Consider the following 23,346-nt stretch of genomic DNA (forward strand, 5'->3'; position numbering starts at 1 on the left):
GATAAGGCGACCAAAACTGCACACAATACTCAAGGTGTGGTCTCACCAAGGCCCTGTCCAACTGCAGCAAGACATCCTTGTTCCTGTACTCAAACCCTCTCGCTACAAAGGCCAACATACCATTTGCCTTTTTAACCGCCTGCTGCACCTGCATGCTTTCCTTCAGCGACTGGTGCACAAGAACACCCAGGTCTCGTTGCACTTCCCCTTCTCCCAATCTATTGCCGTTCAGATAATAATCCGACTTCCTGTTTTTGCCACCAAAGTGGATAACCTCGCATTTACCACATTATACTGCATCTGCCCAATCCTCCAACCTATCCAAATCATACTGGAGTTTCTCGGCATTCTCCTCACAGCACACACGCCCACCCTGCTTTGTGTCATCTGCAAACTTGGAGATATTACATCTAGTTCTCTCGTCTAGATCATTAATATATATTGTGAATAGCTGGGGCCCAAGGACCGATCCCTGCGATATCGCTCTATAATTCTTTAAAATAGGCTTTGCTGACTCAGGAAACCTTACTTGCTTTGCTGTTTTTTGGCTGACTAAAATAAAAGGTTTTTTTTGGTTGCATGCAGGTATTTAATTGAGTTAGTTCAGGCTTGCTGTCAGTCCTGGCACTGGTCCCGCCCCTTCCTGCACGTCATTGGCTGACACCGCTGTCAATCGACACCACGAGGGGGAGGGGAGGGTGATTGACAGATGACGATTGCTAGAAGCGCCTGCCCGCGCTGTGATTGGTGCAGGGGAAGGGAAGTGGGCGTGTCCGGGCGCGGCCCACGTGGGGGAGTCAAAGGCTGGCTGGAGCGCATGCGCAGCCCGCCTCGCACCGTTCGGATGCTTTTCAAATTTTTTTTTTCCGAAACAAATTGAAAACTCATTAATTCCCCCAACCTCCTCCCCCTTAAAGTGCGATCATTATTATTCTTGTTTATCCTCATTTGTGTGGGGTATCTTTTTTTTACCTTTCGGTGGCGTGCGCCGATCCAACCGACCCCTGGGCGTTGCGTGCTGGCGTCAGCGCGTAAGCGGTGGGGTGGGGGTTTGATTGACGCGAGGCACTCACCAATCAGGAGCGCGCAAAACGCTGGGAGAACCGGGCGGGCTGACGGTCCTCCAAGCAATGGCAGCGCGAGAGGGGGGCGGGACCTCGGTGGGCTGCACGTGCCAATCCAACTGACCACTGGGCGTTGCATGCATGCGTCAGCTCGTAAGCGGTGGGGGGTTGATTGACGCGAGGCGCCCGCCAATCAGGAGCGCGGAAAACGCTGGGAGGCCGAGACGGGCTGACGGTCCTCCAAGCAATGGTGGCGCGGGAGGGAGTGGGGCGGGACCTCGATGGGCTGCAGGCCGCGTTCCTGCTTTCATTTCCTATTTATTTTATTTCCTTTCCAGTTTGAAAAAGGGTTAGTCCCGAAACGTCACTCTAATTTCTCTCCACGGATGTTGCCTGGCCTGCTGAATTTTTCCAGCATTTTCTGTTGTTATTTCCTGTTTTCATTGTCTGCAGGAGCTGTTAAAGGGAAGGGGAGGAGGAGGTGGATAAAAACCCAGCTTGTGAGTGTTTATTCCTTTGCATTACCTTTATTGCAAGGCTATTCATCAACTGCATTCATTTAAAAATAAGTGAACCTTTTCTCTTTTTCCCTTTTATCCAGAACAAAGAGCCCTGGTGCTGTGAACATTTTGGTGGGCAGCCACTTTTATAGAGACAAAGACCAGCATCTTCCTCCTCTCTCTCTTGTGAGTATTTGTGGTGGGTGGGGGGGTGAGTCAAAGGGGACTGCGGCCCCTTTTCAACAAAAGCAATTGCTTGGCCATTTAAAGGGGAATGGGTGCCCCCCAGGTATTAAAGGGGCAGTGCCTCTCTCTGTATCATGTAAGAGCAGGGAGGTTCTGCTTGAACTGTACAAACACACCAGTTAGGCCACCGGCTAGTCGGCTGTGTGCAGTTCTGCTCGCCCCATTGCAGGAAAGATGTGAATGCTCAAGATAGGAGATTTACGAGGATGTCCAAAAGATGTAATAGCAGAGCACTTGGAAAACAGTGACCGGATCGGACAAAGTCAACATGGATTTACAAAAGGTAAATCGTGCTTGACTAATCTACTGGAATTTTTTGAGGATGTAACTGGTAAAATAGATAAGGGAGAACCAGTGGATGTGGTGTATTTGGACTTTCAAAAGGCTATCGATAAGGTCATGCATAAGAGATTAGCGTGTTAAGTTAAGGCACATGGGATTGGGGGCAAGGTATTGACTTGGATAGAGAACTGGTTGGCAGACATAAAGCAAAGAGTTGGAATAAACCGGTCTTTTTCCGAGTGGCAGGCAGTGACTAGTGGGGTACCGCAGTGATCGGTCCTTGGACCTCAGCTATTCACAATATATATTAATGATCTGGATGAGGGAACTAGATGTAATATCTCCAAGTTTGCAGATGACACAAAGCTGGGTGGGCGTGTGTGCTGTGAGGAGGATGCCGAGAAACTCCAGTATGATTTGGACAGGTTGGGTGATTGGGCAGAAGCATGGCAGATGCAATATATCGTGGATAAATGCGAGGTTATCCACTTTGGTGTCAAAAACAGGAAGGCAGATTATTATCTGAATGGCAATAGATTGGGAGAAGGGGAAGTGCAACGAGACCTGGGCGTCCTTGTGCACCAGTCGCTGAAGGTAAGCATGCAGGTGCAGCAGGCGGTTAAGAAGGCAAATGGTATGTTGGCCTTCGTAACGCGAGGGTTTGTGTACAGGAACAAGGATGTCTTGCTGCAGTTGTACAGGGCCTTGGTGAGACCACATCTTGAGTATTGTGTGCAGTTTTGGTCACCTTATCTGAGGAAGGATGTTATTGCCATGGAAGGAGTGCAGCGAAGATTCACCAGGCTGATACCTGGGATGGCAGGAATGACGTATGAGGAGAGGACTACACCGACTAGATGCAGACAGGATGTTCCCGATGGTCGGTGAGTCCAGAACCAGGGGTCATAGTCTAAGGATAAGTGGTAAGCCATTTAGGACAGAGATGAGGAGGAATTTCTTCACCCAGAGAGTGGTGAACCTGTGGAATTCTCTACCACAGAAGGCAGTACAGGCCAATTCATTAAATATACTCAAGAAGGAGTTGGATGTATTTCTTAAGGCTAAAGGGATCAAGGGATATGGAGAGAAGGCAGGGACAGGGTACTGAATTTGGATGATCAGCCATGATCTCGTTGAATGGCGGAGCAGGCTCGAGGGGCCGAAAGGCCTACTCCTGCTCCTATCTTCTATGTTTCCATGTGTCCCCAGGTATTTAAAGGGGCAGTGCCTCTCTCTTTCTGTATCATGTAAGAGCAGGGAGTTTCTGCTTGAACTGTACAAAAACACCAGTTAGGCCACCGTGTGCAGTTCTGGTCGTCCCCATTGCAGGAAAGATGTGACTGCTCGAGACGGGAGATTTACAAGGATGTTGCCAGGACTAGAGAATTTCAGCTGCAAGGAAAGATTGAATACATTCTCTGGGTGAAGAAATTCCTCCTCCATTTCTGTCCTAAATGGCTTACCCCTTATCTTTAGACTGTGACCCCTGGTTCTGGACGCTCCGACCATCGGGAACATCCTTCCTGCATCTAGTCTGTCTAGTCCTGTTAGAATTTTATAAGTTTCAATGAGATCCCCTCTCATTCTTCTAAACTTCAGCGAGTATAAGCCCAATCGACCCAATCTCTCCTCATACGTCATTCCTGCCATCCCAGGTATCAGCCTGGTGAATCTTCGCTGCACTCCTTCCATGGCAAAAACGTCCTTCCTCAGGTAAGGCGACCAAAACCGCACACAATACTCAAGGTCCGGTCTCACCAAGGCCCTGTACAACTGCAGCAAGACATCCTTGTTCCTGTACTCAAACCCTCTCTATTAGCCTGTCTATGTCCTCTTGAAGTCTATCTCTATCATCCTCACTGTTCACCATACTTCCAAGTTTTGTGTCATCTGCAAATTTTGAAATACTGCCCTGAACACCCACGTCCAAGTCATTGATATATATCAACAACAACTTGTATTTCTATAGCGCCTTTAACGTAGTAAAACGTCGCAAGGCGCTGCACAGGAGGATTTTAAGACAAAAAATTTGACACCGAGCCACATAAGGAGAAATTAGGACAGGTGACCTAAAGCTTGGTCAAAGAGGTAGGTTTTAAGGAGCGTCTTCAAGGAGGAAAGAGAGGTAGCGAGGCAGAGAGGTTTAGGGAGGGAATTCCAGAGCTTAGGGCCCCGGCAACAGAAGACACGGCCACCGATGGTTGAGTGATTATAATCATGGTTGCTCAAGAGGGCAGAATTAGAGGAGCGCTGATATCTCGGGGGATTGTGGGGCTGAAGGAGATTACAGAGGTAGGAAGGGGCGAGGCCAAGGAGGGGATTTGAAAACAAGGATGAGAATTTTGAAATCGAGGCGTTGCTTAACCAGGAGCCAATGTAGATCAGCGAGCAGGGGTGATGGGTGAACGGGACTTGGTGCGAGTTAGGACACGGGCAGCAGAGTTTTGGATGACCTCAAGTTTACGTGGGATGGAACGTGGGAGGCCAGCCAGGAGTGCGTTGGAATAGTCAAGTCTAGAGGGAACAAAGGCCTGGATGTGGGTTTCAGCAGCGGATGAGCTGAGGCGATGTTACGGAGCGATGTTACCGAGGTGGAAGTAGGCGCTCTTTGTTATGCTGCAGATATGTGGTCAGAAGCTCATTTCAGGGTCAAATATGACACCAAGGTTGCGAACAGTGTGGTTCAGCCGCAGACAGATGTTAGAGAGAGGGATGGAGTCAGTGGCTAGGGAACGGAGTTTGGGGCGGGGACCGAAAACAATGGCTTAGGTCTTCCCAATATTTAATTGGAGAAAATATTTGCTCATCCAGAACATATCAAGAAAAGCAGTGGTCCTAGAACCAACACCTGGGGAACGCCACTGTGTACCTTCCTCCAGTCCGAAAAACAACCGTTCACCACTGCTCTCTGTTTCCTGTCACTAGGCCAATTTCATATCCATGCAGCCACTGTCCCTTTTAGTAATGGGCTTGCCAGCAAAGTTGAAGCCCATGGCTGTGGCACTTTATCAAATGCCTTTTGGAAGTCCATGTACACCACATCATTGAAACATAGAAGATAGGAGCAGGAGTAGGCCATTCGGCCCCTCGAGCCTGCTCCGGCACTCAATGAGATCATGGCTGATCATCCAAACTCAGTACCCTGTCCCTGCTTTCTCCCCGTATCCCTTGATCCCTTTAGCCTTAAGAAATATATCTAACTCCTTCTTGAATATATTTAATGAATTGGCCTCAACTGCCTTCTGCAGTAGAGAATTCCACAGGTTCACCACTCTCTGGGTGAAGAAATTCCTCCTCATCTCAGACCTAAATGGCTTACGCCTTATCCTTAAACTGTGACCCCTGGTTCTGGACTCCCCGACCATCGGGAACATCCTTCCTGCATCTAGTCTGTCTAGTCCTGTTATAATTTTATAAGTTTCAATGAGATCCCCTCTCATTCTTCTAAACTCCAGCGAGTATAAGCCCAATCGACTCAATCTCTCCTCATATGTCATTCCTGCCATCCCAGGTTTCAGTCTGGTGAATCTTAGCTGCACTCCCTCCATGGGAAGAACATTCTTGTTCAGATAAGGCGACCAAAACTGCACACAATACTCAAGGTGTGTTCTCACCAAGGCCCTGTACAACTGCAGCAAGACTTCCTTGCTCCTGTACTCGAACCCTCTTGCTATGAAGGCCAAAATACCATTTGCCTTCTTAACCGCCTGCTGCACCTGCATGCTTACCTTCAGTGACTGGTGCACAAGGACACCCAGGTCTTGTTGAACTTGCCCTTTTCCCAATCTATTGCCATTCAGATATTAATCTGTCTTCCTGTTTTTGCCACCAAAGTGGATAACCTCACATTTATCCACATTGGGCAGCTGCATGGCAAATGCAGTATAATCACCCAACCTTTCCAAGTCATACTGGAGTTTCTTGGCATCCTCCTCACAGCACACACGCCCACTCAGCTTTGTGTCGTCTTCAAACTTGGAGATATTACATCTAGTTCCCTCGTCTAGATCATTAATATATATTGTGAATAGCTGGGGTCCAAGGACCGATCGCTGTGGTACCCCACTAGTCACTGCCTGCCACTCTGAAAAAGACCCATTCATTCCAACTCTTTGCTTCCTGTCTGCCAACCAGTTCTCTATCCAAGACAGTACCTTGCCCCCGATCCCGTGTGCTTTAACTTTGCACGCTAATCTCTTATGCGGGATCTTATCGAAAGCCTTCTGAAAGTCCAAATACACCACATCCACTGGTTCTCCCTTATCTATTCTACCAGTTACATCCTCAAAAAATTCCAGTAGATTTGTCAAGCACGATTTACCTTTTGTAAATCCATGTTGACTTTGTCCGATCCTGTCACTGTTTTCCAAGTGCTCTGCTATTACATCTTTTATAATGGACTCTAGCATTTTCCCCACTACCGATATCAGACTTACATCAACCGCATTGTCCTCATCAACCCTCTCCGTTACATCATTAAAATACTCCATCAAGTTGGTTAAACACGATTTGCCTTTAACAAATCCATGCTGGCTTCCCTTAATTAATTCACACTTATCCAAGTGACTGTTAATTTTGTCCCGGATTATCATTTCTAAACGCTTCCCCACTACCAAGGTTAAACTGACTGGCCTGTAGTTGCTGGGTTTATCCTTACACCCTTTCTTGAACAAGGGTGTAACATTTGCAATTCTCCAGTCCTCTGGCACCACCCCCGAATCCAAGGAGGATTGGAAGATTATGGTCGGTACCTCCGCAATTTCCACCTTTTACTTCCCTCAGCATCCTAGGATGCATCCCATCCAGTCATGGTCACTTATCTACTTTAAGTACAACCAGCGTTTCTAGTACCTCCTCTTTATCAAAATTTAGCCCATCCAGTATCTCCTCTACCTCCTCCTTCACTATGTCCATGGCAGCATCTTCTTCCTTGGTGAAGTCAGATGCAAAGTACTGATTTAGTACCTCAGCCTTACCCTCTGCCTCCATGCGTAGGTCTCCTTTTCGGTCCCTAATCGGTCCCACCCCTCCTCTTACTACCCGTTTACTATTTATATGCTTATAGAAGACTTTCAGATTTCTTTTTATGTTAGCTGCCAGTCTATTCTCATACTCTCTTTGTCCTTATTTCCTTTTTCACTTCCCCTCTGAACTTTCTGTATTCAGCCTGGTTCTCACTTGTGCAAGGGTCAAGGATGTCTCCGAGCGGCTGCAGAACATCTTGGAAGGGGAGGGTGAACAGCCAGTTGTCGTGGTGCATATAGGTACCAACGATGTAGGTAAAAAGCGGGATGAGGTCCTAAAAGTGGAATATAGGGAGTTAGGAGGTCAATTAAAAAACAGGACCTCAAAGGTAGTAATCTCAGGATTGCTACCAGTGCTACGTGCTATTCAGAGTAGAAATAGAAGGATACTTCAGATGAATACGTGGCTAGAGGAATGGTGCCAGGGGGAGGGATTCAAGTTCCTGGGACATTGGAACCGGTTCTGGGGGAGGTGGGACCAGTTCAAACCGGACGGTCTACACCTGGGCAGGGCTGGAACCGATGTCCTAGGGGGTTTGTTTGTTAGTGCTGTGGGGGAGGGTTTAAACTAAAATGGAAGGGGGTTGGGAACCTGAGCAGGGAGACAGAGGCAAGGGAAACAAGGATAAAAGCAAAAGATAGGAAGGAGAAAAACAAAAGTGGCAGCCAGAGAAATCAACGGTTTAAATCAAACGTGGCCACAGTAAATAATAATTCTAATAGGTCTAAGAGCGTTAAAAAAACAAGCCTGAAGGCTTTGTGTCTTAATGCGAGGAGCATTTGTAATAAGGTGGATGAATTGGCTGCACAAATAGAGGTAAATGAATATGATTTGGTTGGGATAATGGAAACGTGGCTCAAGGAAGGCCAAGACTGGGAACTCAACATCCAGGGGTATTCGATATTCAGGAAAGATAGGCAAAAAGGAAAGGGAGGTGGGGTACCTTACTGGTTAAAGAAGGGATATTAGCTCTGATGATGTGGAATCTGTATGGGTAGAATTGAGAAATACTAAGGGGAAAAAAACATTAGTGGGAGTGGTATATAGACCTCCAAACAGTAAGGCGGAGGTTAGGGATGGCATTAAAAGGGAAATTAAAGAAGCGTGCAATAAGGACACAGCAGTCATCATGGGTGACTAATCTACATATAGATTGAGCTAACCAAATTGGTAACAATACTGTGGAGGAGGAATTCTTGGAGTGTTTACGGGATGGTTTCCTGGACCAATATGTCGAGGAACCAACCAGAGATCAGGCCATCTTAGACTGGGTATTATGTAACGAGAAAGGATTAATTAGCAATCTTGTTGTACGAGGCCCCTTGGGTCGGAGCGATCATAATATGATCGAATTCTTCATTAAGATGGAGAATGAAGTAGTTGACTCAGAAACAAGGGTCCTCAATTTAAATAAAGGAAACTACGATGGTCTGAGGAGCGAGTTGGGTAGGATTGATTGGGGAATGGCACTCAAAGGGTTGACGGTGGATAGGCAATGGCAAACATTCAAAGACCGAATGGATGAACTACCGAAGTTGTTCATCCCAGTTTGGCATAAAAATAAAACAATAAAGGTGACTCAACCATGGGTAACAAGGGAAATTAGGGATAGCATAAGATCCAAGGAGAGGACATACAAATTGGCCAGAAAAAGCAATAATCCTGAGGATTGGGAGCAGTTCAGGATTCAACAAAGGAGGACAAAGGGATTAATTAAAAAAGGGAAAATAGAATATGAGAGTAAGCTTGCAGGGAACATAAAAACTGACTGTAGAAGCTTTTATAGATATGTGAAGAGTAAAAGATTGGTGAAGTCAAGCGTAGGTCCCTTGCAGTCAGAATCGGGGGAATTTATAATGGGGAACAAAGAAATGGCAGACCAACTAAATACATATTTTGGTTCTGTCTTCACAAAGGAGGACACAAATAACCTCCCAGAAATACCGGGAAACATAGGGTCTGATGAAAGGGTGGAACTGAAAGAAATCAGTATTTGTAGGGAAATGGTGTTAGGAAAATTGATGGGACTGAAGGCCGATATATCCCCAGGGCCTGATAATCTACATCCCAGGGTACTTAAGGAAGTGGCCCTAGAAATAGTAGATGCAATGCTGGTCATCTTCCAGAACTCGATAGACTCTGGAACAGTACCCATGGATTGGAGGGTAGCTAATGTTACCCCACTATTCAAAAAAGGTGGCAGAGAAAAAGCAGGGAATTATAGCCTGACATCGGTAGTGGGGAAAATGCTAGAGTCCATTATAAAAGATGTAATAGCAGAGCACTTGGAAAACGGTGACAGGATCGGACAAAGTCAACATGGATTTACAAAAGGTAAATCATGCTTGACTAATCTACTGGAATTTTTTGAGGATGTAACTGGTAAAATAGATAAGGGAGAACCAGTGGATGTGGTGTATTTGGACTTTCAGAAGGCTTTCGATAAGGTCCCGCATAAGAGATTAGCGTGCAAAATTAAGGCACATGGGATTGGGGGCAAGGTATTGACTTGGATAGAGAACTGGTTGGCGGACAGAAAGCAAAGAGTTGGAATAAACGGGTCGTTTTCCATGTGGCAGGCAGTGACTAGTGGGGTACCGATCGGTCCTAGGACCCCAGCTGTTCACAATATATATTAATGATCTGGATGAGGGAATTGGATGTAATATCTCCAAATTTGCAGACGACACAAAGCTGGGTTGGAGGGTATGCTGCGAGGAGGATGTCATGAAACTCCAGTACGATTTGGACAGGTTAGGTGATTGGGCAGAAACATGGCAAATGCACTATAATGTGGATAAATGTGAGGTTATCCACTTTGGTGGCAAAAACAGGAAGGCACATTATTATTTGAATGGCAATAGATTGGGAGAAGGGGAAGTGCAAAGAGACCTGGGTGTTCTTGTGCACCAGTCGCTGAAGGTAAGCATGCAGGTGCAGCAGACGGTTAAGAAGGCAAATGGTATGTTGGCCTTCGTAGCAAGAGGGTTCGAGTACAGGAACAAGGATGTCTTGCTACAGTTGTACAGGGCCTTGGTGAGACCGCACCTTGAGTATTGTGTGCAGTATTGGTCGCCTTATCTGAGGAAGGACGTTCTTGCCATGGAAGGAGTGCAGCGGAGATTCACCAGGCTGATACCTGGGACGGCAGGAATGACGTATGAGGAGAGATTGTGTCGATTGGGCTTATACTCACTGGCGTTTAGAAGATTGAGAGGGGATCTCATCGAAACCTATAAAATTCTGTCAGGCCTAGACAGACTAGATGCTGGAAGGATGTTCCCGATGGTCGGGGAGTCCAGAACCAGGGGTCATAGTCTAAGGATAAGGGGTAGGACATTTAGGACTGAAATGAGGAGGAATTTCTTCACCCAGAGAGTGGTGAACCTGTGGAATTCTCTGCCACAGAGGGCGGTGGAGGCCAGTTCATTAAATATATTCAAGAAAGAGTTGGATATATTTCTTAAGGCTTAAGGGATCAAGGGATATGGGGAGAAGGCAGGGACAGGATACTGAATTTGAATGATCAGCCATGATCTCATTGAATGGCGGAGCAGGATCGAAGGGCCGAATGGCCTACTCTTGCTCCTATCTTCTATGTATTCTCAACCTGACATCTGTCATACGCCCCCTTTTTTCTGCTTTCTTACTCTCTATGCCTTTTGTCACCCAGGGAGCTCTGGTTTTATTTGCCCTACCTTTCCCCGTCGTGGGAATGTACCTCGACTGTACCTGAATCATCTCATCTTTAAAGGCAGCCTATTGTTCGATTACAGTTTTGCCTGACAATCATTGATTCCAATTTACCCGGGCCAGCTCTGTTCTCATCCCACTGAAATTGCCCCCCCTCCTCCAGTTAAGTATTTTGACTCTAGATTGCTCCCTGTCCTTTTCCAGAGCTAACCTAAACCTTATGATATTATGATCACTCTTCCCTAAATATTCCCCTACTGAAACTTGATTCACCTGACGCACCTCATTCCCCAGAACCAGATCCAGCAATGCCTCCTTCCTCGTTGGGCCGGAAACGTACTGATCAAGAAAGTTCTCCTGAACACACTTCAGAAATTCTTCCCACTGTCTGCCCTTTACACTATTACTATCCCAGTCTATATTAGGATAATTGAAGTCCCCCATTATCACTATTCTATTGTTCTTGCATCTCTCTGTAATTTCCCTACAAATGTGCTCCTCCATATTGTCCCCACTAGTCGGTAGCCTATAGAATACACCTAGTAGTGTAATGGCACCTCTATTGTTTCTTAACTCAAACCAAATAGATTCTGTCCTTGATCTCTCCAGGACATCCTCTCTCTCCAGCACTGTAATATTCTCCTTCTTCCTTCTTAGGCAGTCCCTCGGAACCGAGGATGACTTGTTTCCACATTAAAAATGAGTTCTCAGGTGACTGATGAGTCCAGTGTGGGACCGACAGTCTCTGTCACAGGTGTACCAGACGGTGGTTGAAGGGGCGGGTGGGTGGGGTGCTTAGGTTGACGTGCGCTGCCTGCGCTTGGCTTCCACTTGCTCCCGGTGAAGAGACTCGGTGTTCGGCGCTTCCCGGATGCTTCTCCTCCACTTTGTGCGGTCTTGGGCCAGGGATTCCCAGGTGTCGGTGGGGATGTTGTATCTTTTCAAGGAGGCTTTTTCAAGGAGCACTGTAATATACCCCTTTAATCAATACTGCCACACCACCACAACCTTTCTTTCCTTCCCTATCTTTCCTGAACACCTGATATCCAGGAATTTTTAATACCTAATCCTGCCCTTTTTTGAGCCAGGTCTCTGTTATCAGCACATCACATTCCCATGTGGCTATTAGTGCCTGCAGCTCACCAACCTTACTTACTACACTTTGTGCGTTTAAATACATGCACTGTAAAATTCTTGTATTGTAGGAATTGTCAAATTCCTAACGAAAGTACTGAGATCGAGACTATCAGCTAACCAAATGAGGTTTAATGCAAACTGGTAAAAGTTTCAAACAAAAACGCAGGAGAAACTCTAAACAGGTCTGTACTCAAACTGGTTCCACGAGGACTGAGAGAGAACGCCTCCCCCCTCTGATGTCATCACGTTTCCCGCCATTGGGAACGTCACGTGACCTGCGTGATGACGTCATCGCGCTGGATCGACATTTTACCGAACCTGCGCTATTTATACAAAGCAAACAATTAAAGGTAACGAACCCCTGTTAAAGGCAATTATATACATTACTGCAAGAGTCTCTTGGTGGCTCTGCCACAGTATTCTCTTAGACTGACCCCACCTAATACCGTACTATTTCTTACTCTAGTGCTCTTTGTATCTCCCACTCTTTTGTGCACCATGTTTGTCCTGGCTAATGCTACATCACAGAAACCCCACAGTGCAGATAGAGGCCATTTCGGCCCATCGAGCCTGCACCGACACATATCCCACCCGATCCCTGTAACCCCTACACCAACACATATCTCACCCTATCCCCGTAACCCCACGTATTTAATCCCCCTAACACTAAGGGTCAATTTATCATAGCCATCCTGGTGCCCATCCCCCTGCTCAATTGGTTTAAACCCTCCCCAACAGCACCAGCAAACCCCCCAGTGAGGATATTGGTCCCGGCTCTGTTGAGGTGTAACCCGTGTAGGGGGTTTCTCTTGCTTGCTCTGGTCTCCTGCCAGGCTTCTTGCAATAATTACCCGTGAGTGGTTCGACCCACTCGCCCCTACGGTTCTAGACCTTGGACTTAGGTGCAGGGAGCTGTAGTGCAGAAAAACTCAATAGACCAGGTCGAATAGCACGAAATGGATGCCTTTATTGAACAGTTTGCAGCATTATAAAATACATGTCATATGCACAGATTAAAGCAACGACAAGCATGCACACATCTATAAACTTAACTCTAGGGAAATGGGGAACACATGGCACATCGTGAAAGGGGTAACACATTACAATTACCCTTAACCCCCTCCCCTAAACCTAACTAAGTTTCGATTTGAGGGACCCGGGACCATGCTCACCACTTTAAGAATTGCGAAAAGGGCTTTGCAGCCTTTCGACACAGCTTTCCGTCGTCACGTGGGTTTGGAAGCTTCTGGCGCAGCTTGTTTTCCTCTTGGTTCTCCTGCGATGTAGGCAGCCGGCACAGCCTTGGTGAGCGCTCGCCACGGATGGATCCGTTTCCGATGTGATTTTTAAGAACTGGATGCACACGGATGAATCCGTTACCGATGTGATGTTGAAGAACTGGATCCTGGGCTCCGGGACCTGAGTGTCTTCTTCTCCGGCCTGGGTCGTCGATGATCTCCCGACAAAAGTACCCGGGCCTCCCTCGTCTTCTTCCCGTCATGGCTGGGCCTTTCCTGGCCGAGCTGGCTTCCAAGCCGAATTCTTCTCGTCGTGGCCGGGCCTTGCCTGGCCGAACACTGAACACGTTCCGAACCGAAGTGCCGTTTAACCGAAGAGTCTGTCCCCAAGCGTCCTTGGACTTTACTCAATTCACAGTTATACTTTTTTGGAACATTCTTATCTCCCGCCAAATCATAGTCCTGTCTTTGTAATAATTTTGGCGGGCAGAACTCTCTGCAGGGGTGTTTTGTCTTCATAACGGGAGTCGGTGATAGCTGAACTGGCCTTCCTGGGCCGATAATGTCTTTGCTTTGTCACCGTAACTTGGTTTGTATATTGATCGGTCTGGAGATTGCCCTGGATGGCTGTTAAATGGCTTCTCTTTGTACAGTGTAATGGGTTTAAGCGTTCGTTCAATTGTCCGCTCATTTCTTGATGGGTCTCATCCTGCCACCCAAATCTGTCCTGTACTTATAATCTAATCAATATTTATGCTCAGTTCCATGAGTTTCAGTTTCCCGAAACTGGTTTTCGCCGGCTTTTAATGCCCTCAATCCACAAGCCTGTCTGGCTTGCAGTAACAGAAATTCAAATGGTCCCAGAAGCTGGTCACGAGGTCTGGCAGCCATTTTTGTGTGCCCTTTTATCAAAGGTTTCTCTGTATAAGCTTCTTTGGTCAATAAAGCTGTTTTATTAACCGTATTTTCCTGCGTGATTATTTAATGAAAATTTCGCGAATCTTACACCCGTCTGACCTGTACAGGCCCCACCTCCGTCAGAACCGGTCCCAATGTCCCAGGAATCTAAATCCCTCCCTCCTGCACCATCTCTCCAGCCACGCATTCATCTGCTCTATCCTCCTGTTTCTATCCTCACTCACACGTGGCACCAGGAGTAATCCGGATATAACTACCTTTTTGAGGTCCTGCTTTTTAAACTCTCTCCTAGCTCCCTAAAATCTGCCTGCAGGACCTCATTCCTCTTTCTGCCAATGTCGTCGGTTCCGATATGGGCCGCGACCTCTGACTGTTCACCTGTCCGGCAGCCGTTCAGTGACATCTTTGAGCCTGGCACCAGGGAGGCATCATACCATCCTAGAGTCACATCTGCAGCCGCAGAAACACCAGTCTGTTCCCCTAACTATCGAATCCCCTATCGCTATTGCTTTTCCTGATTTCCTCCCACTCCGGTACAGCTGAGCCACCCTTAGTACTGTTAACTTGGCTCTGGCTGTACTCCCCAGAGGAACCATCGCCCTCACCAGAGCGAGATGCACTCGGGGGGACTCCTGCACTACCTGCCTGGTCCTCCTTTTCCTTCTGGTGGTCACCCATTGTTCGGGAGATGGATGGAGTCAGTGGCCAGGGAGCGGAGTTTGTGGCGGGGACCGAAACATAGAAGATAGGAGCAGGAGTCGGCCATTCGGCCCCTCGAGCCTGCTCCGCCATTTAATAAGATCATGGCTGATCATCCAAATTCAGTACCCGATCCCTGCTTTCTCCCCATATCCCTTGATCCCTTTAGCTTTAAGAACTATATCTATCTCCTTCTTGAATATATTTAATGAATTGGCCTCCACTGCCTTCTGTGGTAGAGAATTCCACAGGTTCACCACTCTCTGGGTGAAGAAATTCCTCCTCATCTCATTCCTAAATGGCTTACCCCTTATCCTTAGACTGTGACCCCTGGTTCTGGACTCCCCGACATCGGGAACATCCTTCCTACATCTAGCCTGTCTAGTCCTGTTAGAATTTTATAAGTTTCAATGAGATCCCCTCTCATTCTTCTAAACTCCAGCGAGTATAAGCCCAGTTGACCCAATCTCTCCTCATACGTCATTCCTGCCATCCCAGGTATCAGCCTGGTGAATCTTCGCTGCACTCCCTCCATGGCAAGAACATCCTTCCTCAGATAAAGCGACCAAAACTGCACACAATACTCAAGGTGTGGTCTCACCAAGGCCCTGTACAACTGCAGCAAGACATCCTTGTTCTTGTACTCGAACCCTCTCGCTACAAAGGCCAACATGCCATTTGCCTTCTTAGCCGCCTGCTACACCTTCATGCTTACCTTCAGCGACTGGTGCACAAGGACACCCAGGTCTCGTTGCACTTCCCCTTCTCCCAATCTATTGCCATTCAGATAATAATCTGCCTTCCTGTTTTTGACACCAAAGTGGATAACCTCGCATTTATCCACGTTATATTGCATCTGCCATGCTTCTGCCCAATCACCCAACCTGTCCAAATCATACTGGAGTTTCTCGGCATCCTCCTCACAGCAGACACTCCCACCCAGCTTTGTGTCGTCTGCAAACTTGGAGATATTACCTCTAGTTCCCTCGTCTAGATCATTAATATATATTGTGAACAGCTGGGGTCCTCGGACCGACCCCTGCGGCACCCCACTAGTCACTGCCTGCCACTCAGAAAAAGACCAGTTTATTCCAACTCTTTGCTTCCTGTCTGCCAACCAGTTCTCTATCCAAGTCAATACCTTGCCCCCAATCCCATGTGCCTTAACTTTGCACGCTAATTTCTTAAGCGGGACCTTATCGAAAGCCTTCTGAAAGTCCAAATACACCACATCCACTGGTTCTCCATTATCTATTTTACCAGTTACATCCTCTAAAAATTCCAGTAGATTAGTCAAGCACCATTTACCTTTTGTAAATCCATGTTGACTTTGTCCGATCCTGTCACTGTTTTCCAAGTGCTCTGCTATTACATCTTTTATAATGGACTCTAGCATTTTCCCCACTACCGATGTCAGGCTTACCGGTTTATAATTCCCTGTTTTCTCTCTACCACCTTTTTTGAATAGTGGGGTAACATTAGCTACCCTCCAATCCATGGGAACTGTTCCAGAGTCTATCGGATTTTGGAAGATGACCAGCAATGCATCTACAATTTCTAGGGCCACTTCCTTAAGTACCCTAGGATGTAGATTATCAGGCCCTGGGGATTTATCGGCCTTCAATCCCGTCAATTTCCCTAACACCATTTCCCTGCAAATACTGATTTCTTTCAATTCCTCCCTCTCATTAGACCCTATGTTCCCCGACATCTCTGGGAGGTTATTTGTGTCCTCCTTTGTGAAGACAGAACCAAAGTATATATTTAATTGGTCTGCCATTTCTTTGTTCCCCATTATAAATTCCCCTGATTCTGACTGCAAGGTACCTATGCTTGACTTCACCAATCTTTTTCTCTTCACATATCTATAGAAGCTTTTAAAGTCCGTTTTTATGTTCCATGAAAGCTTACTCTCATACTCTATTTCCCCCTCTTAATTAATTCCTTTGCTGAATCCTAAACTCCCAATCCTCAGGTTTGCTGCTTTTTCTGGCCAATTTATATCTCCTCTCCTTGGATCTTATGCTATCCCTAATTTCCTTTGTTAGCCACGGTTGATTCACCTTTTTTGTTTTATTTTTATACCAAACAGGGATGAACAAATTGAGTGACATTCCCCAATCAATCCTACCCAACTCGCTCCTCAGACCATTATAATTTCCTTTATTTAAATTCAGGACTCTGAGTCAACTACTTCACTCTCCATCTTAATGAAGAATTCGATCATATTATGATCGCTATGCCCCAAGGGGCCTCGCACAACAAGATTGTTAATTATTCCTTTCTCATTACATAATACCCAGTCTAAGATGGCCTGATCTCTAGTTGGTTCCTTGACATATTGGTCCAGGAAACCATCCCGTATACACTCCAGGAATTCCTCCTCCACAGTATTGTTACTAATTTGTTTAGACCAATCTATATGTAGATTAAAGTCACCCATGATTCCTGCTGTGCCCTTATTGCACGTGTCTCTAATTTCCCTTTTAATGCCATCCCCAACCTCTGCATTACTGTTTGGGGGTCTGTATACAACTCCCACTAATGTTTTCTGTCCCTTGGTATTTCTCAGTTCTACCCATACAGATTGCACATCATCAGAGCTAATATTCTTCCTTACTGTTGTTAACCTCCTCTTTAACCAGCAATGCTACCCCACCTCCTTTTCCTTTTTGCCTGTCTTTCCTCAATATTGAATACCCCTGGATGTTGAGTTCCCAGCCCTGGTCACCCTGGAGCCATGTTTCCGTAATCCCAATCATATCATATACGTCAATAGCTTCGGTCTTCGATATTTAATTGGAGAACATTTCTGCTAATCCAGAACCGGATGTCGGACAAGCAGTCTGACCATTCAGAGACAGTGGAGGGGTTGAGAGAAGTGGTAGTGATGTAGAGCTGGGTGTCATCAGCGTACATGTGGAAACTGTGGGGGGGGAAATGGAATTAAACTTCATCTTCAGAAAACAGAGAGACTGTTCAAGAAAGCCTGAAGTCTCTAAAAATGGACAGGTTCACAATACAGAAATCTACACCAACAAGTAGTACTTATATTGCGCCTTTAAAATAGTAAAACGTCACAAGGTGCTTCACAGGAGTATGAGAAGACAAAAAATTTGACACCGAGCCACATAAGGAGATATTAGGGGAGATGGCCAAAAGCTTGGTCACAGAAGTGGGTTTTAAGGAGCATCTTAAAGGAAGAAAGAGAGGCGGAGAGGTTTAGGGAGGGAATTCCAGAGCTCGGGGCCCAGGCAGCTGAAGGCACGGCCGCCAATGGTGGAGCGATTAAAAATCAGGGATGCTCAAGAGGGCAGAATTGGAGGAGCGCAGAGATCTCTTTGGGGGGGGGGTGGCTGGAGGAGATAGAGATGGGGAGGGGGGTGAGGCCATGGAGGGATTTGCACCAGGATGAGAATTTTGAAACTGATTGTATGAACAGTTCTCCACCCAGATTTCATCCCATCAGCCTGACTGTCTACCCTGACTGTAACTGGTAGAATAGATAAGGGAGATAAGTGGATGTGGTGTATTTGGACTTTCAGAAGGCTTTCCATAAGGTCCCGCATAAGAGATTAGCGTGCAAAGTTAAAGCACATGGGATTGGGGGCAAGGTACTGACTTGGATAGAGAACTGGTTGGCAGACAGGAAGCAAAGAGTTGGAAAAAACGGGTCTTTTTCCGAATGGCAGGCAGTGACTAGTGGGGTACCGCAGGGATCGGTCCTGGGACCCCAGCTATTCACAATATATATTAATGATCTAGACGAGGGAACTAGATGTAATATCTCCAAGTTTGCTGACGACACAAAGCTGGGTGGGTGTGTGTGCTGTGAGGAGGATGCCGAGAAACTCCAGTATGATTTGGACAGGTTGGGCGATTGGGCAGAAGCATGGCAGATGCAGTATAACGTGGATAAATGCGAGGTTATCCACTTGGTGGCAAAAACAGGAAGGCAGATTATTATCTGAGCGGTAATAGATTGGGAGAAGGGGAAGTGCAACGAGACCTGGGTGTCCTTGTACACCAGTCGCTGAAGGTAAGCATGCAGGTGCAGCAGGCGGTTAAGAAGGCAAATGGTATGTTGGCCTTCATAGCGAGAGGGTTCGAGTAAAGGAACAAGGATGTCTTGCTGCAGTTGTACAGGGCCTTGGTGAGACCACATCTTGAGTATTGTGTGCAGTTTTGGTCGCCTTATCTGAGGAAGGATGTTCTTGCCATGGAGGGAGTGCAGCGAAGATTTACCAGACTGATATCTGGGATGGCAGGAATGATATATGAGGAGAGATTGGGTCGATTGGGCTTATACTCGATGGAGTTTAGAAGAATGAGAGGGGATCTCATTGAAACTTATAAAATTCTAAGAGGACTAGACAGACTAGATGTAGGAAGGATGTTCCCGATGGTTGGGAGTCCAGAAGCAGGTGTCACAGTCTAAGGATAAGGGGTAAGCCATTTAGGACAGAGATGAGGAGGAATTTCTTCACCCAGAGAGTGGTGGACCTGTGGAATTCTCTACCACGGAAGGCAGTGGAGGCCAATTCATTAAATATATTCAAGATGGAGTTGGTTATATTTCTTAAGGCTAAAGGGATCAAGGGATATGGGGAGAAGGCAGGGATAGGGTACTGAGTTTGGATGATCAGCCATGATCTCATTGAATGGCGGAGCAGGCTCGAGGGGCCGAATGGCCTACTCCAGCTCCTATCTTCTATGTTTCTGTCCTATGAATGTGCCTCCTTATTGTTGCTTCTGCATGCTAACTTCTGAAAGTTAGCATGCAGGTACAGCAAGTAATTAGGAAAGCAAATGGAATTGCCTTTATTGCAAGGGGTATGGAGTATAAAAGTAGGGAAGTTTTGATGCAACTTTACAGGGCGCTGGTGAGACCACACCTGGAGTTCTGCGGACAGTTTTGGTCTCCATATTTAGGGAAGGATATACTTGCATTGTATGCAGTGCAGAGAAACATAGAAAAATAGGAGCAGGAGTAGGCCATTCGGCCCTTCGAGCCTGCTCCACCATTCAATATGATCCGGGCTGTTCCTCTATCTCAATACCATATTCCCGCTCTCTCCCCATACCCCTTGATGCCTTTTGTGTCTAGAAATCTATCTATCCCCTTAAATATATTCAGTGACTTGGCCTCCACAGCCTTCTGTGGTAGAGAATTCCACAGGTTCCCCACCCTCTGAGTGAAGAAATTTCTCCTCATCTCAGTCCTAAATGTCCTACCCCGTATTCTGAGAATGTGACCCCTCGTTCTAGGCCCCCCAGCCAGGGGAAACATCCTCCCTGCATCCAGTCTGTCTAGCCCTGTCAGAATTTTATATGTTCCAATGAGATCCTCTCTCATTCTTCTAAACTCTAGTGAATACAGGCCTAGTCAACTCAATCTCTCCTCATACGACAGTCCTGCCATCCCAGGAACCAGTCTGGTGAACCTTCGCTGCTCTCCCTCTATGGCAAGTATATCCTTTCTTAGGTCAGGAGACCAAAACTGCACACAGTACTCTAGGTGTGGTCTCACCAAGGCCCTGTATAACTGTAGTAAGACATCCTTGCTCCTGTACTCAAATCCTCTTGCAATGAAGGCCAACAAACCATTTGCCATCCTAACTGCTTGCTGCACCTGCATGTTTGCTTTCAGTGACTGGTGTACAAGGACACCCAGGTCCCTCTGTACATCAACATTTCCCAATCTATCACCATTTAAATAATATTCTGCCTTTCTGTTTTTCCTACTGAAGTGGATAACTTCACATTTATCCACATTATACTGCATCTGCCTCCTACCATCTGGAAGACGCTACAGATGCATTCACACCCGTACGACCAGATTTAGGAACAGCTTCTTTCCCAGGGCTGTCATCCTACTGAACTCCACAAATAAACATGTTGAAATGTTTAAGTGTCCTAATCCAAATTGTACACTCTCAGGAGCCGCAAGCCTACATTTCGTTGTACTGCACTTGTGCACTAACAATGACAATAAAAGTTGATTTGATTTGATTTGATATTTGCCCACTCACTCAGCTTGTCTAAATTACCTTGAAGCCTCTTTGCATCCTCCTCACAAATCACAATCCCACCTAGTTTCGTGTCATCAGCAAACTTGGAAATATTACATTTGGTTCCCTCATCCAAATCATTGATATATATTGTGAATAGCTGGGGCCCAAGCACTGATCCCTGCGGTACCCCACTAGTCACTGCCTGACACCCCGAAAAAGACCCATTTATTCCTACTCTCTGTTTCCTGTCTGTCAACCAATTTTCAATCCATGCCAGTATATTACCCCCAATCCTATTGCCTTAATTTTGCACACTAACCTCTTATGTGGGACTTTATCAAAGGCCTTCTGAAAATCCAAATACGCCACATCCACTGGTTCTCCCTTATCTATTCTACCAGTGACATCCTCAAAAGACTCCAGTAGGTTGGTCAAACACGATTTCCCTTTCATAAATCTGTGCTGACTTTGTCTAATCCCGTTGATATTTTCTAAGTGTCCTGTTATCACAATCTTTATAATAGACTCTTTAGCATTTTCCCAACTACTGATGGTAGGCTAACCAACTTGTGCAGCAGCTGGGGCCTGAAAATCAGCTTCACTGCCCCTGGGCTGGGAAAGGGCGACATGAGGCAACATTCTCCCTCTTACTCTTTCTACACTCTTTTTACAGGGTTTTAGAAGTGGAGCATTTACAGACAGGAAGCTCAGACCAAACATCACGTCAGGGTCAGACAGAGTCGCTCGATTCATCAGGACCTGAATATCATTGGCCTTTTCACATGGAAGGAGAGAGCAGCGATCGCAGCGCGGACAAACCGCACACGTGTTCCGTGTGTGGACTTGGATTCAGCCGATCGCCTGACCTGGTGAGACACGTGCACCGTCACACCGGGGAGAAACCGGGTAAAGGTGGGGACAACAGGATGGGATTCAGTTCCACATCTGTGTCGGAGGTTCGTCGGCACAGTTACACCGGGGACAGTCCGTTCACCTGCTCCGTGTGTGGGAAGGGATTCACTCAGTCATCCCACCTGTTGAGACACCAGCACGTTCACATTGATGAGAGACCGTTTCAATGTTATGGCTGTGGGAAGAGCTTCAAAAGTCCTGGGAATCTGATGAATCACCAGCGTGCTGACACTGGAGAGGGGCTGTTTCCCTGCTCCGTGTGTGGAAAGCGATTCTCTCGGTCCAACCATCTGCTGAGACACCAGCTTGTTCACACTGATGAGCGACCCTTTAAATGTTGTGACTGTGGGAGGAGCTTTAATAGTTCCCAAGAGCTGAAGGCACACCACTGCCTTCACACCGGGGAGAGGCCATTCACCTGCTCCGTGTGTGGGAAAGGATTCACTCGGTCATCCGACCTGCTGAGACACCAGCGAGTTCACACCAGAGAGAGGCCGTTCACCTGCTCTGTGTGCGGGAAGGGATTCACTCGGTCATCCGACCTGCTGGCTCACCAGCGAGTTCACACCAGGGAGAGGCCGTTCACCTGCTCCATGTGTGGGAAGGGATTCACTCACTCATCCCACCTGCTGACTCACCAGCGAGTTCACACTGGGGAGAGGCCATTCACCTGCTCCGTGTGTGGTAAGGGATTCACTCAGTCATCCTACCTGCTGACTCACCAGCGAGTTCACACGGGGGAGAGGCCGTTCACCTGCTACATGTGTGGGAAGGGATTCACTCAGTCATCCCACCTGCTGACTCACCAGCGAGTTCACACTGGGGAGAGGCCATTCACCTGCTCCGTGTGTGGTAAGGAATTCACTCAGTCATCTGACCTGCTGACTCACCAGCGAGTTCACACGGGGGAGAAGCCGTTCACCTGCTCCATGTGTGAGAAGAGATTCACTCGGTCATCTCACCTGCTGAGACACCAGCGTCTTCACACCGGGGAGAGGCCGTTCACCTGCTCTGTGTGTGGGAAGAGATTCACTCAGTCTTCTGACCTGCTGAGACACCAGCGAGTTCACTCTGCCCTGCCGGCAGCTGGGGCAACGTGAATGTGGAAAATGTTTTATAAATTTTGTACTGCTAGTTAATCTGTCAGCCTGTTGAGCTGATGGTTCCCTTCATTTGACCTTTCATGGTATTACATAGAAGGTGCAGCACAGAAACAGGCCATCTGGCCCAACGGCTCTAGCCTCCCTTTCACCCTCATGTGGCTCCCCCTTAAATGCATCTATACTTTTAGCCTCAACCACTCCCTGTGGTAGCGAGTTCCACACTCTCACCACTCTCTGGGTAAACAAGTTCCTCCTGAATTCCCTCCTGGATTTATTAGTGACCATCTTATATTTTGTGGATGTTAAAACCCCAATGACTGAGCTGCATTTTAATATTCTGTACAAATAAATCAGCTTCGTTTGATACATACAATCGATTGAGTCCTTGTTTCTAAGATAAGACGAGAGCCAATTGATGACTTGTTACAGACATTCCCTGTCCTTTCAATATCTGTGTCCAGGAGAGAAGCTTCTGTTACTTTCTGTGTTTTACTACAATCGAGGTTCTGGAAGTC

The 23,346-nt window shown here is 46.9% G+C and overlaps 1 protein-coding gene across 3 annotated transcripts; it reads left to right on the forward strand.

Moving 5' to 3' along the window:
• The first annotated feature begins 1,263 nt into the window (after positions 1 to 1,263).
• Positions 1,264 to 23,322, forward strand: LOC147093521 (uncharacterized). Of its 3 annotated transcripts, XM_085974339.1 has the most exons (4): positions 1,321 to 1,413; positions 1,518 to 1,564; positions 1,666 to 1,750; positions 21,490 to 23,322. In XM_085974339.1, the coding sequence occupies exon 4, from the start codon at positions 21,599 to 21,601 to the stop codon at positions 22,826 to 22,828; it is 1,230 nt and encodes a 409-aa protein (XP_085830465.1). In that variant the 5' UTR covers positions 1,321 to 1,413; positions 1,518 to 1,564; positions 1,666 to 1,750; positions 21,490 to 21,598; the 3' UTR covers positions 22,829 to 23,322. The 3 variants fall into 3 exon arrangements, 2 of the variants coding, with proteins under 2 accessions (XP_085830465.1, XP_085830466.1); XR_015074714.1 differs by lacking the exon at positions 21,490 to 23,322 and adding an exon at positions 20,553 to 20,803 and having other exon boundaries at positions 1,264 to 1,564; XM_085974340.1 differs by lacking the exons at positions 1,321 to 1,413; positions 1,518 to 1,564; positions 1,666 to 1,750 and adding an exon at positions 1,764 to 2,093.
• Positions 23,323 to 23,346: the final 24 nt, after the last annotated feature.

This window comes from Somniosus microcephalus, unplaced genomic scaffold (assembly GCF_052327205.1).
Source record: "Somniosus microcephalus isolate GS21.2 unplaced genomic scaffold, FLI_Smic_1.0 unresolved_chr1, whole genome shotgun sequence".
Classification (NCBI taxonomy): domain Eukaryota; kingdom Metazoa; phylum Chordata; class Chondrichthyes; order Squaliformes; family Somniosidae; genus Somniosus; species Somniosus microcephalus.